The 27,477-nt window shown below is 36.9% G+C and overlaps 1 protein-coding gene across 1 annotated transcript; it reads right to left on the bottom strand.

Moving 5' to 3' along the window:
* Window positions 1-871: 871 nt before the first annotated feature.
* ugt8 (UDP glycosyltransferase 8) lies at window positions 872-27,134 on the bottom strand. The gene is made up of 6 exons (XM_079846920.1): window positions 26,799-27,134; window positions 19,434-20,260; window positions 13,016-13,158; window positions 6,509-6,585; window positions 2,923-3,142; window positions 872-2,384 (listed from the first exon to the last, which is right to left on the bottom strand). The coding sequence occupies exons 2-6, from the start codon at window positions 20,256-20,258 to the stop codon at window positions 2,024-2,026; spliced, it is 1,626 nt and encodes a 541-aa protein (XP_079703046.1). The 5' UTR covers window positions 20,259-20,260; window positions 26,799-27,134; the 3' UTR covers window positions 872-2,023.
* Between the last annotated feature and the right edge of the window lie 343 nt (window positions 27,135-27,477).

Below are 27,477 nucleotides of genomic sequence, written 5' to 3'. Positions count from 1 at the left end.
TTATAATGTTCAAAGTGTGCGTCACTGTTTCACCAGTCATAGCTCTAATGCATTTGCAGCCAGTGTATTTTCAAGTATGGACAGTCTAAAACAGTGCTTGGCTCAATAAATGCTTTAAACCTCATGGTAAAAACAGTTTCCAATTTTTATGACTTCAATAATTCTTCAGTTCGGTTATTTTGGTTTTATGTTCTTAGGTGACGGTGTTTTGGTGATCTGGGAAAAATATGGTTTACAGTATATGAACAGTGCTAGAACATGACAGTGCTGTTCTAATGTATTTTACAACACTTTTCAAGAACTGATAACCTTTATAATCTCCACTTAATGCAAATAACTATGCCTACTGGCTTAAATATGTCCACAATTTCATAGTCATTCATAAAAACTTAAATGTAACGTACCACTTTGTATTTTGATAAATCAAGTGCATTTCAAATGTTGTGGTGCAATTAAAACAATTATACACTTCCAAACTGAGACCATTACTGGTAACAGTTCAGTCTGACATTGAGTTGTAAAACCAGCATGTGATTTTAACAGGTTGTCCAGTGGCATTTAAAAAATAAAATAAAAACTCTGAGGGTGAGAATGCACTTTAACGCACAAATAATTTGCAGAAGTTCTGTTTATTGCCACTTCAAAACATATTTTGAAAAGTTGCAGAACTAAATGTTAGATTGAAATGTTACCAAAAATCGCCTTTCACAGAACGCCCGTTGATGAAAATGGCTGAAAGTTAGAAGGAGCAGTAGAGCACCATGGGATATGTTAATTACAGTACAAAAATCCTCCAGGTCACTCTAGGCCTATTGATTTGTGGGAACATGTCAGTAAACAGACTTTTGCTTTGATAGCAACACTAGTCTGATACACGTTATAATAAAAATGTAGTTTGTTTGGGACATTTTGAGACACAAAGGCACTCACACATAAAAATTCTGTATACCCCTCCCGCGTTTGAAAAAAAATGACTGTTCCTCCTATGATTTGCTTAATGAAAGAAACCATACAGTAAAGATGAACGGAGGACTTTAAAACATCCATAAAGCAACAGAATAGGGTAAATGGCTTAATTCAAATAAAATGTATAATTTTGCTCATTTGAACCCATATCTGCCAACAAGTGGACTGTGTGAAGAGATGTTACACGTGATCTGCACCCTTCTGAAGATAAACTAAAGTTGTGTTATCAACGCTAGCTGAGAATAGCAAAACAAAAGGGGAAAAGTGGTAAAGATGCTCTAAGAATGTTAGTATACCAGTATACTAGCTCCAGGAATCCCAAATTATTGTAAATGGAGGCTAGATTTGAAGTGTAACTATTCTCAACAAAGGCTCTAGCCTTTTGAATAGATAACTAGCAATATAGCAACTAGCAGCATTAGCTTGTGCAGATTTTTCTCTACAAGGAATGAAGATGTAAGTTAGCAAAACATGCTATACATATTTAAAGATTAAGGCAAGGCTGGCAGCATAACCATTAGCAAATATGCTAGCTTGCTAATATCCAAGAATTCATTTTGCTTAAGAAATGAAAATGAAGGGATGGAGTGCGTGAGAAATAAATATAGAACATAAATTCAATTCAGTGCACAACAGTCAACAGGGCTCTGTGCGCAAAAAAGTCTGAAATTTATATAAATAGATAAAGATCTGTATTGTATTTGGATGTAGTGAAACCTGATGCCCCATGATAACGTCTTGTTAAAACCACCAACTTCTAAACTTCAAAACCGTTGCTTTTTCCACAAGTATAAACTCAACATTCAGGACCATTGAACAACTGAACATTAACTCCACTCAACAAGGAAAAAAACGTCCTCAGGAGTTTTCCATTTATGTTTTCAGGTTTCCTTCCATTCTTCCTTACTTTGGCTTCCTACTTACAGTTCATTGTTATAATGGTTGGTTTGTTTCTTTATTGACCCATGTATTTATTTCCTGGATAGGCCCTGCTCTGAGTGAAGAGTAGTTAATTCCTCTCTTTAGTAAAGCGTTAGTGTTGATTTCTCCTAGTGCTTTACTTTAGTTTCTTATCTGTACTTCTAACATGGCCATTTCTTTTGTGCTTGCCATTTGGAATTCCATTATGACAGTGTCCATTCACCTTTTCCCCTGGAGATGAACCGCGCCCCACTCGTGACTGAATGCACTTGCCTATTCGGTATAGGCAGTAGCCAAGAAGAAGCACACACACTCCTATCACCATGGCAACGTCCAATAAGAAGTACTGGTAGGTGGGGATCTCGTAGACTGCAGTGCGGAGGTGATCGGCGCCATGGTGACGGAGTATATAGCTAATCCAGTAAACTGCCCGATTCACTGGATGACCAGGCTGATCTTTATGAATCTGAGACAGCAACTGTGCTCGCTCACGATACCTTAATAGAAAGAGAGATGGAGAGGTTTCAGAACATCCAAGACAGCAAAAGCACATCAACAACATGATGTTGATATTGGCCACAAGATGGCACTGTACCATAGTTTCTCTTCATTAAAACCCTAGTTTTCATTTTGGGGTGAACTGTCTCTTTAATATAACTAAAAGCTCTAAAATTCCGTCTCTAGAAACTATTTTTTAGACTACGTTGCTCTTTGGCTCCATTGGATTTGTTGAAACACTATGGATCTGCAAATATTGACACCATTGCAGGGTCTTCAACAGGTCTTGTTTATCGTTAAACTTCCACAGTCATTAAAATTTAACCTGGCTGTGTGTGTGGGTTTGGATTTGTATTACCTGGTTTTTTTTGACAAACATTTTACAATGGCTGCAGTCAGATAGTGTGTGTGTGTGTGTGTGTGTGTGTGTGTGTGTGTGTGTGTGTGTGTGTGTGTGTGCACGCTTAACAATGCACTCGTTAAATGAATACTTGCAATATTCATTTTATACAGGCATTTTATACACATATGATTTACCTTTTGTCTGTAATGACATTAACCATGGCAGTATAAAGGTCTTCCTCACTCATCCTTTTCCACTCAAGCATTATACCCATGCCTTTGGCTTGAACTCGTGTCATGGTGTCATAGTGATCTCCAAACAGCGGGACCCCCACCACGGGCACACCGTGATACATGGCCTCATAGATGCTGTTCAAGCCCCCGTGGCTCAAGAAGGCCCGTGTGTTTGTCTGTCCTGTAGGTGAACAAGAGATCCAATGTGTGTGAGAGAAAAAAACTACAATTATATTGAAACATGTGCAATTTACAAACAAATACCATGAATCCCTGAACATTCACCATAGCTTCTGCATTGTAATCATCATTTAACTGTGGCATTTTGAGTGAGACCATAGTAACTACAGGGTTACTGGATGGATGGCTCCTCTTTACCATGGTAACATTAATAACTATTTTTTTGAGTTGTTGTAAAGATGTTCTGGGTGGTTGCCAGGCCATTGCTGTGCAGAAGCCAATGCGTTTTTTTTAAATGTTGCTATACATATACTGTGGTTTTCTGGGTAGTTGCAAAGACATTGCTAGGATGTTCTGGCTGGTTGCCAGTGCATTGCTATGTAGCTGCTAAGGTGTTGTTCTAGGTTGTTGCAAATATGTTACTAAGGCCTTGTCCAACCTAATATGTTTTCGTTTGAAAACACATTTTTCTCTCCATTTTGGCCTTCTGTCTACACTGAAATGACATTTCTATGAACTTTCTGAAAACGCTCTCCAAAGTGAATACATTTGAAAACGCTGTTTTCGCGTTGTAGTGTGGACTGTGAAAACGGAGGGTTGGGGTTAGATAAAATGATGACACGTTTAGTCATGTGATGCATACTGAACCGATGGATATTCATGTTTATACCGGTATTATGCCTGTTTTGTGCTATTTACTTTCACACAGTTGTTAAAATATGTTACTTTGCCCACTCTTGATATCACAGTCATGCAAATATGACAGATAATTTATTCACATTTGCTGTCCTGCGGCAAAACATGAGAGCTGTTGCGTTTTAGATGAAACATATAATGGTGAGTGAGTGCGACCTGAATGCATCAGTGAATGGTGAGATATTGGGCTAAATAAAATGTACCTGCCAGAAGAATTGCGGGACAAATTTTTTATTTTGTCTGTTCCATCTCTATAATGAGGGTTTACGCATGTGCAGTTGGGTGAATTTAGCGTTTTCCAACGTTTCAGTGAGGACGAGAAACTTTTGGAAAATGCTTAAAAACGCTAATGTGGATGGAGAGCGTTTTGAAACTAAAACGTTGGTTTCAAATATATCTGGATTAATGTAGACGTAGCCTAAAGTGTTCTGGGTGGTTATTTTCCCTATAATGAGCCCACCCTGTAATATTCTGTCTCCTTCATTTTAACTCTCCAAATATCTGATTTGCCCATTTTATCATCTGTAAGTCTGATTGCTTGGAAAAGTAATGGCACACCTGTCATTGATAAGTGATTAGATGTATAATTCATGTACCTGGCATAAACAGTGTGAGATGCGTTACACACCAATGATCAATATTGAGGGTTTTGTATTCAGGAGACAGTAACAGTGATGTGTGCCTCACAAAATTCCAAAACCTATAAAGTAAAACTGCCATAATTCTAATAAAATTAAAGTTGACAACTTGATCAAATAGTAAGCAGTTTTTCATTCAGTTGCTTCTGTCTGTACTCGTTCCTCCCTGTGCCTGCTAACACTTCTTCCTCTGTATGAGTTACAATGAACAAAGAGTTTTATTCAGAATTGCTAGCTGTACATTAGCTATCTAGTACTCTCATATCTCTTTAAAAATACACTTAAAAGAGACATAGGAAAATCAAAGGAACATTTGCATACTTTTTTGTAAATTTGCCCGAGGCTTCTCACGGATAGGGTGGAGTGTGTATCACTTCCTCACTGGTACTGACATGAAGTAGGACTGTTTCATTTCATGCATAAAGCTCAGTTGCATTACAGTGTGTTTAAGTGCATTGCAGGCTCTGATTAAAATGGAAGTTAAATCATTGTTGTTTACTGTGACAGTTTTGACCATGGGTCACTGATTTTGAAGTTTAGTCCAGCTGAACCTCAAACAAATAAGTGTTTGTGTTAAACAGCTGAGGGTCCTCAGAGAAGAAATGCCTTGGGGTCACCCTGTCTATCGACTTTGTGTATCAGACTTTTTTCTAGTCGTTACTTATGGTTGAATGAGAAGACCAAACTAATGGAAGACCAAAGCACAGGATGCATCAACTAGGTCATTCAGAGAACAGGAAGTGTGGCGGACAGCAGAAAGACAGTGAGAGAAAGAGAGAAAAGACAGAATGATGGAGACATAAAGGTCCTCTGTGACCTCAAGCCCATGGTGTACAATGAGACAGAAACTCATTCACACAAACAAACACACACGCAGGCTTTGTGTCCTCTAAGACAACAGAGACATTATCCTAAGAGATGCAGAAAAGAGCAGTGAGGAGGATGTGCTCTCTCTCTTCCTTATACTAATTTTCTAAATCGGTTTTCCAGTAAAAAATATCTAAACAGCCTTAAAACAAGGTATAATTTACTTGAGAGGCAAAACTGCATAAAAGTTAAAGACCAATTTTTGTGTTTTTAAATTGAATTTATATTTTTAAACTTATCATACTGTGAATGCAAAGTAAAAATAGAAAGTAAAAAAAAAAAAAAAAAAAAAGATTAGCCAACAGGGTAAGTTTAGAATTGGTCAGATTTTTTTTGTTGTGAATTCCCCTAAGCTCACAAAGGTTACATTTATTTGACCATAAAACAGCAATATTGTGAAATATTATTACAATTTGAAATTTGTTTATGAAAAAAAAATTTGTTTCTCCCTGCGATGACAAAGCTCAATTTTCAGCAGCATTTTGCATTACTCCAGTCTTCAGTGTCACATGGTCCTTCAGAAATCATTCTAATGACGATTTGGTGGTCAAGAAACATTTCTTAATTAATATTTTAATACTTATTGTTAATATTTTTGTGGATATTTTTTTGGAGGATTCTTTAATGAAGAACACAAATTTCTAAAGCACAGCCTTCATCTGAAATTCAATATTTTGTAACAATGAAAAAGTCTTTGTCACTGTTGATCACTTTAATGTATCCTTGCTGAATTTATTTAAAGCAGTAATTTCTTCTTTTTTTTAAATAGTAAGGAGGACTGGAACAAAAATTCAGTCACACTTGAGATTAGGGTCCAATTCTCACTATTAACTAACTTTTAATTAAGTCTTAACTAAATTAAGACTTTTGCCTCAAATAACTCCTAATTACTGCTTATTAATAGTAAGGTAGTTGTTAAGTTTTGGTATTGGGTAGAATTAAGGGATGTAGAATATGGTCATGCAGAACAAGGCATTAATATGTGCTTTATAAGTACTAATAAACAGCCAATATCCGAGTAAGATGCATGCTAATAAGCTATATAGTTAATTGAGAGAATTGGACCCTAAACTAGTGTTGCCAAAAAATCCAGAGGGAACATTCAAACTTCATATGACTTTCTAAAAATGTACTTTTATTTAGTGAGAGATAGGATGTATACTTACCCAACAGGTCGTTCTGAGGCATCCAGTCCACTAGTTTAGTATTGTTGCCAAGATTTGGGGGAGGAACTCCAGAAAACCTACAGAGAGATTGAATTCAGTAAGATACAGGCAGCTCTTTCTATAGGCTCTTTAAAAACATTAAAAATCTTTTAGGCCATATAGGGCTAGTGAACGAGACAATTGTCAGCTGATAAATATGAAGAATTTGTAAGTTATTCAAAGCATCAAAGACACATTGTGAGATCAGAGGAGTGGGGTATACTGGGGAAAAAAGTAGAGTAGAGAGATAGAGACCAATTATTTTGCATGCATAGATTGGTTTAGTAACAAAGCTTACATTCAGAAGGCAAATAAAAAGCAAAAGATGAAAGATAATCCACCAGCATCAAACAAACTTGTGGATTCCTTCAGAGCTTATAAAGGCTACAAAGTAGTCATGTATGCTGTATTTAAACATTATTTTTGAAAAATAAAGAGCAATAACCATTATACTTTTGAGCATGTAATTGAAAGGAACATGAAACTATATTCATTTGACTATGTAAAGTGACAGATTTCCAAATAAAACAAAAACAATGAAGGATGGGACCTGGAAGTCAAATTACTGTGGTAACTAACTAGGGGGAGACCGGGGACAGTTGCAACACTTTTTGCATTTCTCTCAATTACTCAGAGACTATTTGGACTAGACCAACCAAATTTGTATATATTAAACTTGCATCTGTCTGCTAATTACCCATACCATTTAAAGATGATTATATATGACATATCGTTCACAGTATTTATTTGAATGGAAGAAGTCAGATGTTGCAACTGACCCCGACCCAGGGGACGGTTGCAACACAACCCAGGGATGGTTGCAACATGTTAAAAATACCTTAAATTTCATTAATTAACTTAAAGAGATACTTCACCTCTGGGAAGATGAATGTGTATTTAAAATAGGTAATTTAAGTAGAAGAAATGTGAAGAAATTTTTGAATTTGGAGCTTTCTAGACTGAGAAAAGCCAGAAAATGTATTTTTGGCTTATGTGGATGAAAGACAACAACTCCCAGAATGCACTTGCTTCGCTGCCTTAGGAGGCCACGCCTACCGGTAAGAGTGCGCAGTTGAAAACAACAAGGCTTAGCCTACGTGATGAGTTTGCCAGGGATCTCTAGAGATCGCCCAAAATGTCCGGGATTCGGCTTTTGCGTTCTACAGTTGCCATTCATCATGTTTACCGTGGCGAGCAGGACGAGGCTGACGGCCGCGGGAGAACGGCGCGAGACGGGTGGCGTCATTACTGTGACGCGCCGGTCTCGTATCTCTCACGGAGGTGCGGGAATTTTCTTAGCAAGGGTAAAACGCACATCAAGCGATCACTTGTTTAGCGTTCATGTAAACACTACATTCAGATTCACCAATCGGAATGAATTCAGTTAGATTGAAACAAAAGGTGAGCTGCATGTAAACAATGAATGGCGACTGCAGAACGCAAAAGCTGAATCCCGGACATTTTGAACGATCTCGCCCGCCGGACAAGTCCGGGAAAAGGAGGATGGTTTTCCCTACTTACTCAGCTTTCTCCTACTATTCAGCTTTCTCCACAGAACAAGAGCCTGCAAGCTTAGCTTCCAAAGAAAGACGGCTGACACTGTGTACATTCTGTGAGTGAGATCCCACCTCCTATGGGCGGGCTGAAAACATGCGGAAGAACGCCATCTACTGGCTGTAGTCTTTAGCCTCTGGCCAGAAAATCCTCCGATGACGCAAAATGACGATTTTTGCGTCATCGGAGGATTTTTTCCAGACAAAAAATACATAAATCTCTCCTCTCAGGGGGATATGAGGGTGGAAAGTACAGTAATTCGAAAATACTACAGGTTTTCTACTAATACAAAGCTTAATGCTAAATCCTGAAGTAACCCTTTAAGCTTTTTGTCTCAATGAGCAAAGAATTCTGAAAATATTAACTGTTTTAGGCCTACTATAATATTATAGTATTATTTATTTCAATAATATTATTGTAGCCTATTATTTATTTGTTTAGTCATATTTATCAAATAACAGTTATTGAGTTTTGTTTGTTCAAGTGTAGAACATAGTCCTACATAGATTCGGTGTGCAGGAATTACAGATGCTATTCAATCTCTCCATATTTAAGTGTCATACAGGAAGAATTGAACAATTTGCAATGCAACAAACTTTTATTAAACATGCAATTTATAACTTGTTGCAACCGTCCCCAACCCTATCAGCCATGACAGAACATCATATTCCTGCTAGACACACTGACTTTGATACATGCTAACCATGTCACTTAGAAGTCAACAAAACAATAATTCAAACAAAGTAAGTTTTGATTAATTCATACAAAATTTCAGGACAGTATGACAAAAATACATCTCATGAAAAAATTTACTTTCAAACCTCCAAAACAAGTTTTGTTCAATAAATGCAGCAGCAGATGTTTAATATGTCTACTGTTTTCTTGGTAGGTGGAGGGTCTAACCGTGCATGTGCAGTATGAGTGTCATCACTCTAGCTTGTTTTTGATTGGAGAAAAATGACATGTTGCAACCATCCCCTGTTGCAACTGTCCCCGGTCTCCCCCTAAAGGCTGCTCTTCCTCCAAAAACCTTCCTCCTCTCTTTCACCAAAAACAATGCCAAAATAGCTAATGTATAATGCTATTTGTTAACATGCAGGGGTGTGAAGTAACGAATAACAAATACTCACGTTAGCCTACTGTAATTAAGTAGTTTTTTTTTTTCAGAAATTGTACTTTTTTGAGTAGTTTAAAAATTGTGTAATTTTACTTTTACTTGAGTAGCCTACATTTTAAGTGATGTAGCCTATCGGTACTGTTACTCCGCTATTTTCCTTCTGTTTGTGGTCGTTCCTCGTTACATGCTTGTTTTAATTTTATTTTTATCCATCAACGTGATTGGATCGAGTAATCGGTCTCGTGACTGTCATCAAATCAGTTGTACTGGCTGGCGGGCAAGAACGTCATTCTCTAGCAACAAAAACCAGTAAACTAATCAAGGATCTTGCCAGGACGTTGTCAGATGTAATATGCAAAAGTTGGTGTTTTGAGGTGTACACGACATGTCAGATAGTTGTTGTGCGATTGGATGCTCTAACCGCATTTGTTGCCCGCCAGATATCACGTGACTGCAAAGTATCAATTCCTGCTGTTACTCGTGGCTGCTGTTGAAGTGCATTCTTCAAGCATCAATTCAATCCAGATATCAGCGTCTTTCTCTAATATGACAAGGACAAGGTACATTTCACATTTATGCTTAATATGATATTTATATAGGCTGGGCTATCTACAGGGCCTAACATTTGGTGTGAGGTTCACGCAATACCCCCAGCGTGACGAGTTCATAATGCGGTGAATTCCCGCTTACATTTACTTCACAATCACATCATAGAGAGACGCGCGTCACGATCTGTGCACTACCGCGTCTCGCGCTCGCCATGCCGCCAGATTCAGTATGTAGTGCACCATCACCTTATGAACCATGGCGTTAACCTGAACTGCGTTTCTGTCAGTGCGTGACTACAGCTCGTTAATAAACAACGTTGTTTGATTGATCCATTTCATACAATCCGACTTCACTTGCGCAAAAACATTTTTCATGTTCAACTTTTGTTTTTTTGTGTGTGGATGCTGCTGATAAAACAGCTTCGCCGAGACTACAAGAGAGACATGCATTTGTGTGTGTGTGTGTGTGTGTGTGTGTGTGTTTGTTTCTTTTGTAAAAGTTTCCCGGATATAACTTCCCTATTTAATGCACAATTTTCCTTACAAATTATATTATCAGCATTACAATGTGAGTAAATATAGCCTTGTAAAATGTAAGGGATGATGCCACCCTTCTAGAACAATGTGCATTTACGTTTAGATTGTAACATATTTAATAGCATGGAATCAGTGTAATTAGTGTTAGCTCACTATCTTAGCCTTTTTCAGTGCATTAGGTGAGGTAATCTGATAATATTAGTGATTCTCATTTATAAAAATACTAAAATTGGTACCGTTTTGGAGAGAAATTGGGTATTTTTTAATCTCTCAATTTAACCCATCTCATGGTGTGTGATGCTGAACTATCATATGAGTTTCTAAAGGTTTTTAAATTCTTTGCACAGTTATGAATATTGATATTTTATGTGCAGCAATAGCATGCTCAGGCTCAGTGGCCTTTTGCAGCATTTTAAATGCTTTTTTATTTTCAAATAATATGATTTAAATGGTGATGAGTGTACTGATTTGATGCATTTTAAAAAGATGGATGATAGATATTCTTCAATCTTTCTGACAAAGAACAAAATATAATGTGAATTACAGTATATGTGCATTTTTTTTTAATTTATAAATTGTAGTCCACAGTGTTTATTATAAGGGGGTAGAATCTGCAGCTAAGTAGGCCTACTCACTACTCACTACTCATGAGTACTTTTAAATAAGCTACTTTTTTACTCTTACTCAAGTAGTTTTTTGGACAAGTACTTTTTACTCTACTCACACTACATTTTTTGGAATGTAATGGTACTTTTACTTGAGTATGTTTTTTCAGTACTCTTTCCACCACTGTTAACATGTTGTGCTGACCACATGGCCTAGGCGACATCAGAAGAAAAGGGAATTCATTTTAGACTATGAAGATTTAGAATGTGGAAGTTTGTTGCACATAACCCCATCACAATGATTTCTGAAAGATCATGGGACACTTTGCCATCACATTAAAAAATTGCATGATAACATAATAAAAACTGTTATTTTAAATTGTGATTATATTTTACAATATTACTGTATTTTTGAATAAATAAATGCAGCCTTGGTCAGCATAAGAGACTTCTTTCAAAACCATTAAAAAAACAGACCCCAAATTAACTTCTGAAAAGTACGTATATTGATAAATTACAGGGTCAACTGTTAGTTGGCTTTAAGAAATAAATACTGTGAGTCTTTGGATATCTGCTAAATGACTAATTAAACCAACAGCAATAGTTCTTTAGTGGAGATAATATGAAGCCTTTGCTTTGAAGACTAGCTCAAGACTTAGTAAAGATCCGGGATTAATGTATGTCTTCTCTGTCATTGGTGGGCAAATGCACACAGCCTACAGGCAAGTATGTGCCAAACCTAATGACAAACATTCAACAGTTACTAAGAAACCTGACAGCAGTCAGTGACTCTAATAACCATTACTAAAATGTATGCACATGTCAGAAAGAAAGAGTTCAGACCATATGTTCATTACGTAACAACAGTGGTATATTTTGTGGATCACTGGAGTGTGTCTGTCTATCTGTACATTCTATTTATCTGGTATGTGTGTGTTCCCTGGGCATTTCCCCTCCCAACAGTGTCCTCATTAGTAAAGTCTTGCCATGGCACATTTGCATGAACACAAGAAAGCAACTGAGATTATATGGCATGACTACGGGAGTCATGACAATATGAATGCCCATGACAACAAAAGGTGCTGCTATTTATAAGCATGCAGCTTCACTTAGGAAAATATAAAAAAAATATATATATATATATTTTTTTTTTGGCATAAAGAAACAAAATTCCTTCAATGAGAGATTTCAAGTTTACATGCACTTGTGACACGTTGTCCATTAACTGATAAGAGCATCACATCTCAAATTCCCTAAATTCTTTTATACATTTTATTTAAAGTAAATAAATAATTCCCTTATGTGGTTCCAGACCTGCTTGTTGATCTTTTCCATGGCATTATTACTCATGGGGACTGAGGCTTTCAAGCTTCAAAAAGGAAAATTATCATGATTACAGTATCATTAAAGTGGTTCTATATTAATAGCAAAGTTACATTTTGGTCTATTTTTCACATAAAGCTCATATGGCTTTAGATGACTTGGAATTTAGCACACAATATGAACTACTTTTAGATAGTACCCATTTATTGTAATTAAAAAAGTAATCTGTAAAAATCTTTTAAAATGTCAAGTCATATGGGTTTATGATGAGTATATAATGACAGAAGTTTTGATTTTTGGGTGAACTACTCCTATTATGCACAATTCCTATATAATTAATGTGAGGGTTTGAGAGGCGATTTGTATACCATTTTAAAGATAATTTTGTCTCTGAGCCCATTGTAATGTGTATTTCTGAAAGTTTTAAACACAACATACCACAGTATGAAATGATGATCGGAGTAATGATTACATAATCTTTTGCAGATTGTCTTTTTAAGAGACCTGTGACCACATCTCATGTTGTATTCATGAAGTTTTGCATTTAGAAACCATTGGAAAGTCTAACAAACCATCAGATCATTTTCAATGAGGGTTTACTGGTTTGGAAAAGGAAAACAAAATAGTACGTTGTAGCCACAGGCTTATCAGTGGCCTGCCACCATATCAGTTGCCAATGGATACTTTGTGATAGAAAAAACTTTAATGAAATGATACGCAGGGGACTTGATCTGTTGGTAAAATGGTTCACCGATCACTTGAATGAAGGAATGAATGGCAGTACCTCCAGATGACTCTCTGGGGTAGACGGCTCAAGGCTCCAGCTAGTTTCTGAGCAATGTCATCTGACAGATACTTCACTCCTGCACCAAACGACACCACCACGAAACCATGTTCATCTGTATTCTTCACCCAGGTTTCAAACTCCTGTACACACACAGATCAAATACAACACAGTTCAACAGTCCATCTATGAAATTTGTGATGACTGTATTCACAAGACAAAGCAATTCAACATTACATGGAAATCAAAAACCAGACCAAAACATTTCAAAGGATTGTATATAAATCAAAAAGGTTTATTTAAATCATCATTTTATATGACTAAATAAACCTAACATTGTTACATCAACAACATTTTACAGTCTGATGAAGTAGAAATTCAGTATGAGTGATCACCAGCATGTTGCAACCTTGTCCAAAGGGACAATGCTAACTTTCAACATTCAATTCTAAACAAGAGAAAACATTTTGATCATACTATGAAATTGTTTTAAGGTGTGGACATGTCTTAAGCTACTTTACCTTTGCCACAGAACCCCTCAACCTGAACTATTCATATAAGATTTCTCAAAACCTGTTTCTCATATTTTGTCAACCACAGAGAAATGGCATTTTCAAATAGTTGCGATGGTAATGCCACTACTATGGAAAAAAGAATATAAAAAAAGTGTCTTTTTAAGCCGTGTTATCTTTAGACCAGGTGTGTCAAACTCATTTTAGCTCAAGGACCAGATTTATTCAAACTTTTCACATCCACAGAGAGCAATCTGGAGAATATAATGTGCAGAATGGTTTTATTCTGCTTTAATAACCAATATTGGGTAAATCAAAAAGGAAGCATATGAAATTTACTAAAATAACTTAGATTACATTTACATAAAGTTAAAGGGTTAGTTCACCCAAAAATGAAAATCCCATAATTTACTCACCCTCAAGCCATCCTAGGTGCATATGACTTCTTTTAGCCAAATACAATCGGAGTAATATTAAAAAATATCCTGGCTCTTCCAAGCTTTATAATGGGAGAGAGGGGTACCTTACATTTTGAAGCCCAAAAAGTGCATCCATCCATCATAAAAGTAATCCATAAGGGTGTTAAAAAAGGCCTTCTGAAATGAAGCGATGCGTTTTTATAAAAACCTAATAAACTATATTCACTGGCTTCCGGTAACGGCCGTATGCGAGTCTAGTTCCCGGCGGAAGAGTGATGGCTGAAAGAAGAAAGTCATATACACCTAGGATGGCTTGAGGGTGAGTAAATTATGGGATAATTTTCATTTTTGGATAAACTAACCCTTTAACATACACATAAAAAAAAAAAAAAATCACAGAATATTGACCAAACAACACTTCTCTTCGTAAAATAAGCCACCTAAACCAGAACACCACAAAGTAAAGCCTAAAAGAAAACACTGTATGGCTAATAATCAGCTCCAAAGTGGAAAAAAATTGTTGTGTCACACAAAGATATTTTGTTAAATAAAAATGTGTTCTGTCATTAAAAAAACCTTCATATGACTAATGTGTATTTACTGAGACTGTTTATGTACAGATGTATTCAATCTTTTAACTTTGTGAACCTGATGACGACAACATGTTAGTAACCTAGTAACTTTGACACAATATGTGCCAGAAGTTACCAGAAAAGGGACAGGGAGTTACTGTCTGTAAAGCACTGTTTACATGGAGCAAACATAACCAGAAGTTCATCCACCTTGAAAAGTATACCCTTGACTAAGGCGTATTACAATATTAGTAATAGCAACTCAAACTGAAAGTGCACTATGCTAAGTAAAAAGTGCATTGTTGGCACTATAGTGCAATTGTAGGCACAAAAAATTATAGTATTAATGAGACTTAGCCTTTTGTGTTAGCAGTTAGCATAGCCTCAGAATGAGCATGTTTTTGTGTAAGAACTGTTTTCTTGCTGTCTGAAGCAGTCCAGCTGCAGCTGAACAGCCTGCATTGGCCTGGCACTAACTGTCCGCCCCTCACACTGGTCTCAGTGTCCTTCATACACACCCGACAATGGGCACATTTACACACACACACACACTCTGCACTGACAAACACTATTTGCATTATGGCTCCACAGCATACAATGATGCCATTTGGGCGCTTGGTATTCCAACAGTGCAAGCTTAGGTTCAGAACCCCCACTCCTATTCAATGGACAGCTCCACGCAATCACCCGCATTGATAACAACGACCTTTGTGAGCATAACGCCCTGGTGGCAAAATCAAAACTTCATATAATTACGGGTGAAATGTGACTGAACATAATAATGACTTGCATAAACTAGATTTAAAAAAAAAACATGTTTATATAGAACTTGCATTTTGCACATTTTCACCACATCAGGCCTAATGAATATGAATAAGTGGAAGGTTGGACCAAGGTCACTGTTAGAGGGAGTGGGTTGTGGCATTTGTTAGGCTGAAGATCTTAAAATGAAAATGAGGTTCCTGCGTCAGTCGATCCCCATATCATGACGTCATTTTCTTGGCATTCATGAACTCAAGCGTCAAAAGCACTGCATGTGCACATAATGCACTGAAAGAACAAGGCAACTTTTGAATGTATCCTAACAGTCGATTGTGGAGCAGACAAACACATGTTGGTATTTAAATTGATCCAAAAATACTGTTTATAAGCCTGCCTATGAACTAATGTGAACCAGTATAGACAACAAAAAGAGTGATTAGGAATGCACAATATTAAAATTATATACTATTTTGACGAAAATAATAAAAAATAAAACACTAAAATCTAAAATCATTCATTGTAAATGCTGAATTTAGGCATCACTTTATAATGTACAGTATGACAATTATTAAATTATTTAAAAAACACTCTCAGTAAAGTGTATCATTCACCAGCTGATATTAAAGTTTGGGGCAGTACCCTAGGCCCCATCATTTATATGGCTGCCCCCTCCCAAATTTCTGATCGTTTAAAATAAAAAAAATAAGGATTATTTGAATTGTTACTATAATTGATTGACTGATCAATCAAAATGCTGGGAAGTACAATTCAAACTGGTTTTATTTTTGTCACTTGTTGTTCGTAGCCTATACTGTCGTCTTCTTTGTGCCTTAATTAAATGTGATGGCGGGTGCACAAATTTCAATATTATGCTATTCCAGTATATCACTAAAAGATGAGTGAGAAGGAGAAAAAAATTGCATCTAAATCTGAGCCTACTTCACCTTTCCAGGACTAAATCAATAGGGATTAAAGGGTTAGTTCATCCAAAAATGATCACCCAAATCATTTACTCACCCTCATGTCTTTCCAAACCCAGAAGTCTTTCATTCATCTTCGGAACACAAATGAAGATATTTTTAATGAAATCTGACCGATTTCTGTCCCTCCATTGACAGCTACTGAACTAGGCTACACCTTTGACGCTTCAAAAAGTTCATAAAGAGATTGTAAAACTAATGAGAGACGTATTCTGAAGAGACGGAATGTTTTATATGATGAACAGATTGAATTTAGGCTTTTATTCACATTTTAACACTGATCAGCGAACATAAACAGAAGCTCAACCGAACCTGCTTGGTGTGCGAGAACAAACCTCATTGCACATCAAGTGAACATGCTTGAGCTTCTGTTTACCACCAATGATGTGTGCGTTGATGAATGTTTATATGTGAATAAAAGCCTGAATTGAATCTGTTCATCATATAAAGCGATTGTGTCTCTTTAAAAAATTTGGACAAACCACTCAATTCATATGGATTAGTTTTACAATCTCTTTATGAACATGAAGTGGTAGTTGCGTAGGCTGTCAATGGAGGGACAGAAATCGCTCAGATTTTATTAAAAATATCATTTGTGTTCTGAAGATGAATGAAAGTCTTACAGGTTTGGAACATCATGAGGATGATTACAATTTTTTAGTGAACTAATCCATTAATGTGTGCAGTCACAGCATGTTTACCTGGTGTATTTTATTTAAATTTTTTCAAAAGATGAGCTACTGAGAATGCCATGTGAACACTAGGTGTTTCATTTGAAGAAGCAAGAACAATACATTTTCTTTTTACTTCTGCGTAGGAAAATTGAAGATGGTCACTGTTCTGTCTTTTCCCTCATAGAAGTTTTGGACACCTGGGGCCCTATTTTAACAATCTAGGCGCATGGTCTAAAGCAAGTGCAGTTAGGGTGTGTCCAAATCCCATTTTGCTAGTTTAACGACAGGAAAAATGGTTGGCGCGCTCAGCGCGTGGTCTAAAGGGTTATCCCTATTCTCTTAATGAGTAATGGGTGTGTTTTGAGCATAACGTGCCAAAAACCAATCAGAGTGTAATTTCCCATTTCCTTTAAAAGCCAGTTGCTCTCGTGCCATGGCGGATTCGCTATTTACATGGCGCAATTTGCAAAAGGAAAGACTGAACGCATCTCCAGAGAGCAAACGGATCTGCTTGTGCGTGAGGTTAAAGCACACAAGTAGACCATCAACGAGACAAGCCGGATTCCACCATATCTTTATGTACACAATATTAATATTTTACATTTTTATTTGACATTTTTGTGTGCTGCTGCGCGTCCCTGTGTGTGTAATAAGCAGAGTGTAAGCGCTTTGTGGACCTGTCAATAGGCGCACATTAATAAAAAAATATATATTGTGCCATTGACTTTAGACCAGGTTTCAGTTGCCTCAAACTAGCAACGCGCCAATACATGTGCCTGAACACACCTCGTTTTCAGACCAGCAGCCCATTGGCACTCAAATGGGCGCAAATGCATTTGCTATTTAAAAACGTGGTGCAGGACGTGAAAATGATAACTGCGTCGGGCTGAAACTAGCAAAAAACACTTGCGTCAGGTGTATGATAGGGCCCCTGATGTCTTCCATGAACATGTCAAACATGAGTCTCTAGTCTAAACTGTAAAAGATAATGATCACACTGCCTGATTTCTTGATGTGTTGAAAGAATTTTCTCAAGAATCAAATCAAGTTTGAGATCATTCATAACACTGTTGCATTCAAATAATCTTTCCCTGTTGCCTTTTGAACAGGAATTGGTGGATTCTCTGGACTATGCTTGCATCAACATTTTTTATAATCACCCTCAAAGACTTATGTAAAAGGTATAGTCGCCGAGCTATATGCTGTAGTTTAGGTGTATAATTTGTATTAATTAAATTATTTATTATTAATATTTGTATGTTATTGTTTTCAGTGTTTTTGACCCATGTAACTAATAAATAAGTTATTCTAATAAATAAGTTTATGACACCAACATTTTAAATACCAGTGAAATGTCACAAATAGCTGCCTAGTAAGAACAAGCAATAACAAATGAACAATAGAACAAAAACACAAATTAAGGTACGACTACAGACCTTTTATGGGTAAACAAGATGACCCTTTAAGAGTACAGCCTCAATAACAAGCTGTTGTAGCCCTAAAGGTAGAATCTTTGCACATTTTCTCTGACAGTAAATGCTATGGTGGCTCAGCAGTGCATAACACAATGAAGAAAAAAAAAAAACATAAGTTAACAAAGTGAAAATAAGCCACAACATAGCAAAATCAAGCCATGACACAATGGAATCAAGCCATGGCACAACGTTCCTTTCTCAGCCAGGTGCTGGTATAGTAAAACCATTTCATTAGATCATTACCTCTAGTATAAAGCCAGAATGTTAGCATTAATGCACCCTCTATGGTGGCCAAGAAATATCACTATGAAATGGGCTGATACCGCAATAGGCGGTTCTGTGTGAATTGGCCCATATGGGAAGTTCAGTATTCTGGCTTGGCTCATTCAACTCTAACGCAGAACCTGATTTCACCAAGTGCAACATGTTCCTGGATCAAAATCTTTGTTGATTTTGGAACAACATTCCAATCAACCAATCAGGTTGAGGGACAAGTTTACAGTTTATGTAAAGTTTAGGTTTACAATCAGGGTTTGGTGCTTCTACATCAGTGTTATTCACCTATCATTTTGCCTCTGATTTTAGGGATAACTTATGGTTAGGGTAAGGTTTACCGGATATGGATAAGACTACATTTCCAGACAGGAATGTTGTTCCCGGATCAACAAAATTTGTTGACCCAGGAACACGTCTAACATCGCCATAGATATGGACGACTTAGGGAAGAGCCATGTTAAAAGGGAGGTTCACACATCAATAAATAACTAACAAATAAGTAGCTGAATTTAGCCTTGTAATAGTACACTAGTGCGTGGAATCATTTTTATTGTGTTGTGACTTAGACTTGGTTCCACTGGATGTTAACTTATATTTGCTTTTAAATTTTGTTGTGCTGTGCACTACTGGGCCACCCTATTATGGTACCAATATCTTGTGCATCCCTAAAAGTCATGACACTAAAATAGTCGGAATAACATAGCAATGTTTAGAGAATGTTTTAAATATAATAGCATTGGTTTCTTACCTGTGGCAAGGGGCTGGGGGGTTTGGTAAGGATGCCCCCAACATAGACAACATGTGGCAAAGTGGGTCGTGGGAACTCCAGTGCCAGGTCAGTACACAGCATCCAGAGTCGACTGTTCTGAACCAGATCATGCATGGACACCGATGGCTGGATGTTGTACTTCCTCATGATGCGATCATACTTGGGTAGAACCAGGAACTGGACACCAAACCTGGAAACCAGGTACACTGCTGTGTTAGCTACCCGTTGAAACAATGACATACGGTCCGTTAGCAGAGAGTTAAATTCTGGGACATAAGACAGAGGTGCTGGCGCCCCAACTTCCGCAGGGTACCACAATCCTGTGCTGAATACGGCGTACTGGACACCCAGGATGTGAGCAATGACAAATCCACACATCTCATTGGGATCAACGAGCAGGAGATCAAAACGTTCACGTTTTAGCTTCTCCATGACAGCAGCACTCCCAACAGCGGCATCACAGTTTTGAGAATAGTGGTCTAGGATGTCAAACAGCTCCAGTGCTGTGAGACGCCCCGAAAAGATGTTGCGAACTTTTGATTGGAGGAAGTCGTCAGCTGAGGTGCTGTTAAAGATTCCAGGGTAGCGCTGGAGACGATAATGGTTGGAAGGTGGGATCTCCCGACCTTCAGAGACCAGGAAAACTGTTTCATGGCCCTCGGCGTGGAGAGCAGAGGCCAGGGTCTTAAAGATATACAGGTGGCTCTCAAACATAATTGGAGGAACTACCACTATCTTAGCTGCCCAGGAGAAATTTGCAGCTAAACACCACAATAATGTGGCAAGCAGGAAAAAAGGCTTCATGTCTGCAGAAAGAAAGAAAGAAAACATTATTAGTGACTCTTTTGTCTATCATTAACTCCTGTACCAAGCATTAACATAAATCAATCATTTGTGTTAGCATCCATTAAAGCATAACTGTGGCCTGTTACAATATTAGCAATGCTAACCAATTCTATTTCCAAACTGAAAGTGCATTATAGCCTTCTGTTTGCATTGTAGTGGAATTGTTATCACAAAACAATAAATGGGATTAATTGTACAGTATTTAGAGTTAGTATTTTGTGTTAGCTGTTAGCATACACTAAAACATTTTTTTATTTACTTTAAACCATTAATTTTGAAATTTTCAAATTCAAACACAGTAGCATGGTGTTAACTTAAACTGATTTGGGGGTAACTCAGTGTTTTAATTTTGAAAGAACATGTTTCAATCAAGTAGGTCAAAAATAAATGTAGCTGCTTGTTCAATTTACTTAAATAAAACAAGTAAATCCAACATGATTCTTTCAAGATGTTCTCACAACTTAATTTCATCAAGTTTAACCACTCAACTTAATCCATTTGAGTTAAGACTATATGAATGACTTTAGTTGTGTCAAAGTAGCATTATTGAAAATAACAGGATTTCCGCTTCCCATCATGTTTTGCACAGTGCTGGATAGGGAGTGTAAACGATGAAATAAAGTAATATTTATGCATTTTTAATCAAGTAAAATGGGGAAACTTGTTAATGTTTAATGGTCTATTATGCTGGTATTTAAAAGAGTTTCTGTTTTAGGGAGACACCATTGTGGTGAAGTGTAGAACATGTGCGTTGGGACCCGCTAACAAGAATTTAAGTTGTTTTAATAAAATAAGCCACTGCTATGAGAATGCCATGGATGTAACCATGATGCAAAACCCAACAAGGAAAGCTATGTTAAGCTTGTTGTGTGTTATCTTACTTTAAATTAATCATGGACAGTGGTTCCATGTGATTGAAACATGTTATTTCTACTCAAATACTTTAGGTAGGATGAACTTGATTGAAAAAGCTCATAAAAAAGAAGTATTTGAGTAGAGAAAACATGCTTCCATTATGTGAAACCACAATCCATAATTGAGTTGAGTTCATTTAAAGTATCATATTTTTAGTGTAGCCTCAGAATGACCAGGATATTGTTTACATAATTAATTGCATCAAAATAGCAACATCTGTACCACTGCATGAGCCAAAGCTGAAGTGCTGGAAAAATAATTATCAACTGTTACTGTTCATGATTGTTGCTAATTTTTCTGTGTTTGTAAATGTTATGAGCTCTGACCATTTGTCTGAATCACAGCTTCATAACAAAGCCTTTGCATAGGCAAATTTGTGCAAATTTTCTAAATTCTAAATCATCAAAGGGATAGCATTTAGAGTCAGTGGCTGATTCAACCAGCACAACCAAGACACACACTGTGTACTCTTTGTCAGAGCAAATGTGCATCATGACTGAGGTTGTATGTGTGGGTGACACTGTAGATTGTTTCCTCTATTATAATGACCAAAGTCCATTGTGTAATCTGCAAACATACACACACAGAAGTCAATTTACCATTACATACATATTTCACACAAAATAGCCTCCTTGTGCTCCCAACTATACTCAAATTTATGGGTTGTTCTCTTCTCAAGCAAATTAACATAAGGAAGAATTACATTTCAGAATTTTTATTTACATGCAGTACAATACACAATAATGAACAACATTATTTACATACATATACACTACTTTGGGGTCAGTACGATTTTTATTTTTATTTTTTAAGAAATACTTGAAAAAGCTTAAATACTTTTATTCAGCCATTGGGCAATTCCGCGCAAAACTGTCACATCCATAACACCAACACAATGCAATGGTATTTAGTTGGCGTTATGGATGTGACATTTTTGCGTGGAATTGCCCCATTCACATTAAATCGATTGTCCGGGTTGTGTTCAGTATTCCTGTGTTAGGAACATGTTTCCTTTGTTGAAAACACTTGTGTTGCTTGTGATACATTTTTCTCAGGTTTTTTTTAATGAATTTTAAGGTCAAGAGGACAGCATTTTTTATTAGTTTTTTGTTACAATGTAAATGTTATTGCCATCGAATGTCACATCTGGGTTGCAAAGATGAGGAGAATGCATCTAATTGCAGCAACTTAACTTTATTTACAATAACTTAAAAGAAACAAAACAACAAAAAGGAACAAACTCTTCGACATTAACAGAACAACCAAGCATTTCGCAACAATAACGGACAAGAACAAAACATAGGACTTAAATAGAACAAACTAATTAATGAATTAAACAACAGGAGTAACTGAATCAGTAACCAAGGCAACAAACACGGAAATTAACACAGGCGGGACTGGGTTAATAAATGCCTTCTGAAGCAAAGTTTTTTTGTATGAAAAAAATATAAAATATATTTAAAAGAATTCTAAAATATAATCACTGGCTTCCGGCAACGGCCGTACGCGTGTTCACGAGACATTTGAGTTCTGGCCACTGATCTATATAAATTTATATATATAATTTATATAGATCAGTGGTTATATTAAACATTTTTCTTTCTCGTTTTAGACTTCTAATTCATGACCGCCGTTTTGTTTTGCTCTATCCTCTGCGCTTCCGCGTAGTTCAATTCTCACCTAAGAGAATTGACGCTACGTTATTGACGCTACGCGACACTAATTGACGCTACGACGCTACACTACGCCTACGTCATACTTCATACTTCATACGTCAGATCAGAGGTCACCCTTCCGCCTGGATCTCGACTCTCTCGTGAACGCGAAAGAAGAATGTCATACACCTAGGATGGCTTGAGGGTGAGTAAATTTTCATTTTTGGGTGAACTATTCCTTTAAAACTTTCATACCTCTAAGTCATAAGACTGATCTAATTACATGTCAGAATAAAGTCATTTGAGCCTTAGAAATACAATAAATCAATAAAAATTACCAATTTAGCACATGGTTCTCAGAAAATGTCTGCATGACTTAACGTTAACAGCCCCAGACTTTAATAATAGGTTTAAACATTCCCTAAGGCTTTGGTGTTCTCATCTGTCATCTTTAGCCTCGCTTTAGTCTCACACCTTAATTAAAGAACAGAACACAGCAGGTCACGAGTCTGGAGATCCAATAAACAGGTGTACTGTATGTGATAGTGTGAGGGGAGAAAGACAAAGATGCACACAAAGGTAAATCAAGAGGCAAGAACAAAACGGTAATGAGAAAGAGGGCTTTTTATTCCGTTAATGAAGTCCACGTTGTTTCTAAGGTGGACATGTCCCTGTGTGATCTGGGCAACTCTCAAACTATTGTACCTTTATTTAGGTGTTCATTCAAATGAGGTTTGCCACAATTCTCTTTCCTCGGATAGCTAAATCAACAAGCTATGAATATTGCTGTTGTGTTTAAGATTTACAAACTGCTCTGTTCCCAAATATACAGAAAGATTGTCCTTAAATAATAAAACATGTTCAAGTCAAGTGTGATGAGAGCCCTACCTGTAAGTAACAAACAGGTGTTTAGTGGTGTTCGGATTATGAGAACAATGAGACTTCAGAAGGTATGTTTCCCCGACCATATAAGCCAGCTGTTGGGGTAAATTTCCCATTTCTCTTGCCTTTAAATGACGGCTGTTGTTTCTACCGTGACCCTTCCACCATTTGGCTCTCTCAGTTTCAGGTGGGCTATCACTATTACAACTTTTTTATACCAGACTGTTTACGGTTGCCATGGCAACCATGCCAGAGTTAAGCTGTACCCTAGCAACGTCATAGCTTGTGTTACTAATGGACGGTTCAGGTTTCCTGCCCATCAGAAAAGAGAATCATTCGCTATTAAACACATGGAAATGTTGAGATGAACGATAAAACCCGATAATGTGATTACATTGTTGTCTATGCTGCCACATAAAAAAGCCTGATGAAAATGTATTCTCTTGATCACTACCGCTTATTTTCCATACTATAATTAAGTGATTTTATAATGCATTAAACTGCATATAAAATCAACGACACGATAGATACGATACTGCTTTTTGACATAATAATAACTACATGATCATTAGACTACAACAATAAAAATATAATATGCACTAATACTTATACTGGTGGTGATTATTGTTGTTATTACATTATAATTATTGTGATCTACATGGTCAAAAAAAGTTTATGAAAATAAAACCGTGTTATCGGTATATCTCAAAACTGCCTTCCAAAGTCAAAGCCAAAATCTGGACTAATATGAATTTGTTTGTCATGTACAGCAGGATAACACCTGCAAACTTTTATGAAAACATTATTATACTGAAGGGCATTTGTGATTTAGCACAAACCATTTCCAACTCTTTCTTCATCTGTTCGTTAAACTGAAACAGTAAAAATTGAGAGAAACACTGCATATTGCATTTAAATATAGTGCATGTGTCAGATTAAAGCATTTAAACAAACTTTCTAGGAGTCGGGGAAAGGTTAAGCAGGCACAGCTTGATGATATCATCATGCCGTTTTACATGCCTTCAAGACTTGAAGTCACATTAACACACGTGCATTGCATTCAGGTGACACATTATGATCGTGCTATCTGATAAGGGCTAATGAATACCTAGACAATCAATCAAAGAACAAATCCATGGTGTGATCAGAGTAAATTCTTGTTAGGGGTTATCTGGATTTCTTTAAACACAATGGGGGATTTCCCTACTCATGCAAAAAGCTTTTTATATTCATCAAATAATGCTAAATAAAGTTTAGAAATCATATTTTATGTGCTTTTTATTTTGTTTCATTTTTGATACAATAAGCATGGACAAAAGGTACCGTGACAAGGCCATTTTCTGCTAAATTAGGTAACAAATGAACTTGATCTAAATCTCTAATGTTTCACTAAGGTCACACAACTGACATACCACAAAAGTCCAGGAACAACCTCATTCCAGGACCTGGAGCTTCGTAAAAAGACCTTGCAACTTAACAACAAGTTCAGGGCTTAATGTTGACAACAAACCCCTGCCAAAGACCCCACTAAAGGCACGTTATTGAGAATAAGCGATTAGCTAATGGATGAGTGCGAGTATGTGCAATATGCAAAGAAATGCAAAACCCGCTAGGCCACATCCTTTTCAAGGAAAAGAGGTCCTCTTTTCACAAGAGGACAAAACAACTGATTGCATCTTACAGTAAATCTTAATGTCTTGGAAAACAGGTAAGATTGATTTCAGTTAAGTATTAAAATAATATCTCACAGAGATTGAAAGAAAAATGATATACACAATACTTTTTTTATTTTTTAAAACAGCCACATTAGACTTCTACCATCACACCATTTCTGATCAATACTAGTGGTTTTCACTAGAATTGAACAAGATATACACAGGTATCACAACAGAAGGCTGTAAGATAAAGTCCAAACAACAAGCACTTATGACAACAGACATTAAACTGGCCAAACAGGATCTTCCCTCCCCCCACTGCACACGTGCACATGCTTACTACTGTATATGCCCTTTAAATGATACTGCTCAGACAAAATGGAAAAAAATGAATAAAAATGCTGTATAAGTGGTGAGTTTTTCATATTATTATTTTGAATTACATTACATCATAGGACGCTCTTTTACATACATCAAATGGGACACTCACCCAGCACTGAAGTGGGGACTGAAAGATGTAATTCACATATGATATCGGTTTAGAGAGAAACTGTAAACTGTGCAAGGCAGAATATTAGCACATTTATGCTTGCATTCACCAAGCTGGCCATGCTGGGGGGGTTATTGGTCTGGATATATCTTAAATATTATAAAACTGCATTATTTGAATACACACGTTCTATAATGAATCTATTTTGTGTACACTTGTGCTTATCCAGAGTGCAAGGAAAGTGTTTTAGTACTTTTTATTGGTTACACGATTTGTCTCTTTAGTAGGCCTATCAATTATTTTGTGTGTAGGCTATATCTCACCTTGGACATCCTTAAATGTCATTGACCCCTGTGTACATTTAGGCTATCCAGTTAGTTTCTTTCTCTTTTTACCCAGAAAATAGCCTATTTGAACAATTATCCAGAAAGTTATCTCTTTATTTTAGTTTAGATTTTTTTAGATTTTTTTTTTAGTTCGATGATAAGCAGGAGTTGAATGTCAGTCTTACTGCAAGATGCCCCCTGCTAAACTAACCTATCGCTGGCCAGTTAAATATTAATGATGTGGGCCGGTAAAAGTGAGCAGGTAAATCTTTAGATCATGTCCCAAACGCTCACTTGTTTCTCAATCCTCAGGAAACTATTTTAAAGACATCATGTGACGGGTAGGCTACTCGATCATATGATACAGTAGGCTATTATTTAAAAAAAAAAAAAAAAAAAAAAACACATCGAGACTTCAAAATATGTCACATGCAGGAGCAGCGCGAGCACAAAACAACACAAAATCCGAAGGACACACCTGAGTTTAATCTTCCTGTAAATAGCGACGGCTAATTTATAACACTGTTTCTAAAAACACCTGTTTCTAAAAGGAAACGCCGCCCTTCGCCGCTTACCTGTACAGGTGAACCCGGTAAATTCGGTGTCCTAATGTAGGTGAAATTCACGTCCCCTCAATCTCCTGAGCCTCTGACACTTTTACATAAATCCACAAACGGTGTTGGCCGGTTAAAACTGCCCGTTTGCCACAACAGGCGAGGTGGTTTTCCCAATGGCTATGAGATGAGGCGTTGTGTATTAGAACTCCGGGGAGGGCGGGATATGCGAAACCTCAATTCACAGTCACTACAGGGAGTGGTCGAACCATGGCAGTGTAAACGCTAGAACAATAGAGACCTCGGCCTTCCAGATCCCCTGGGAAGCGTCAGGTGCGTCGTTTGCTCTTTCGACACAGGTATTTGCATTTGAGGAGCGTAGGCACAGCGCTTCCGTTTAGGCAGAGCTGTGTTATAAATATGATAAAGACTCACAGAGTCATTGACCACTCCTGAAGATAACATCTTCATTCTACCTTTGACGTTATAACTCTAATAACAGGCTAATACGCCTGTTGACTGCGTAATAGTAAAAAAAAAAAAAAAAAAAAAGAAGCATTTCGAGGATTAATTGAGTGTTCGGTTATAAGGATGCAGTTTACAAGTTAACTGATAACACTTTACAATAAGGACTCATTAGTTAATGCATTAACTAACACGAACTATCAATGAGCAATGCATTTTTACAGCATTTATTATC

This window comes from Squalius cephalus, assembly GCF_949319135.1.
Source record: "Squalius cephalus genome assembly, chromosome: 2".
NCBI classification, from domain to species: Eukaryota; Metazoa; Chordata; class Actinopteri; order Cypriniformes; family Leuciscidae; genus Squalius; species Squalius cephalus.
Note: the sequence above shows the minus strand (reverse complement) of the source record. Positions and strands in the feature narration are given on the sequence as shown.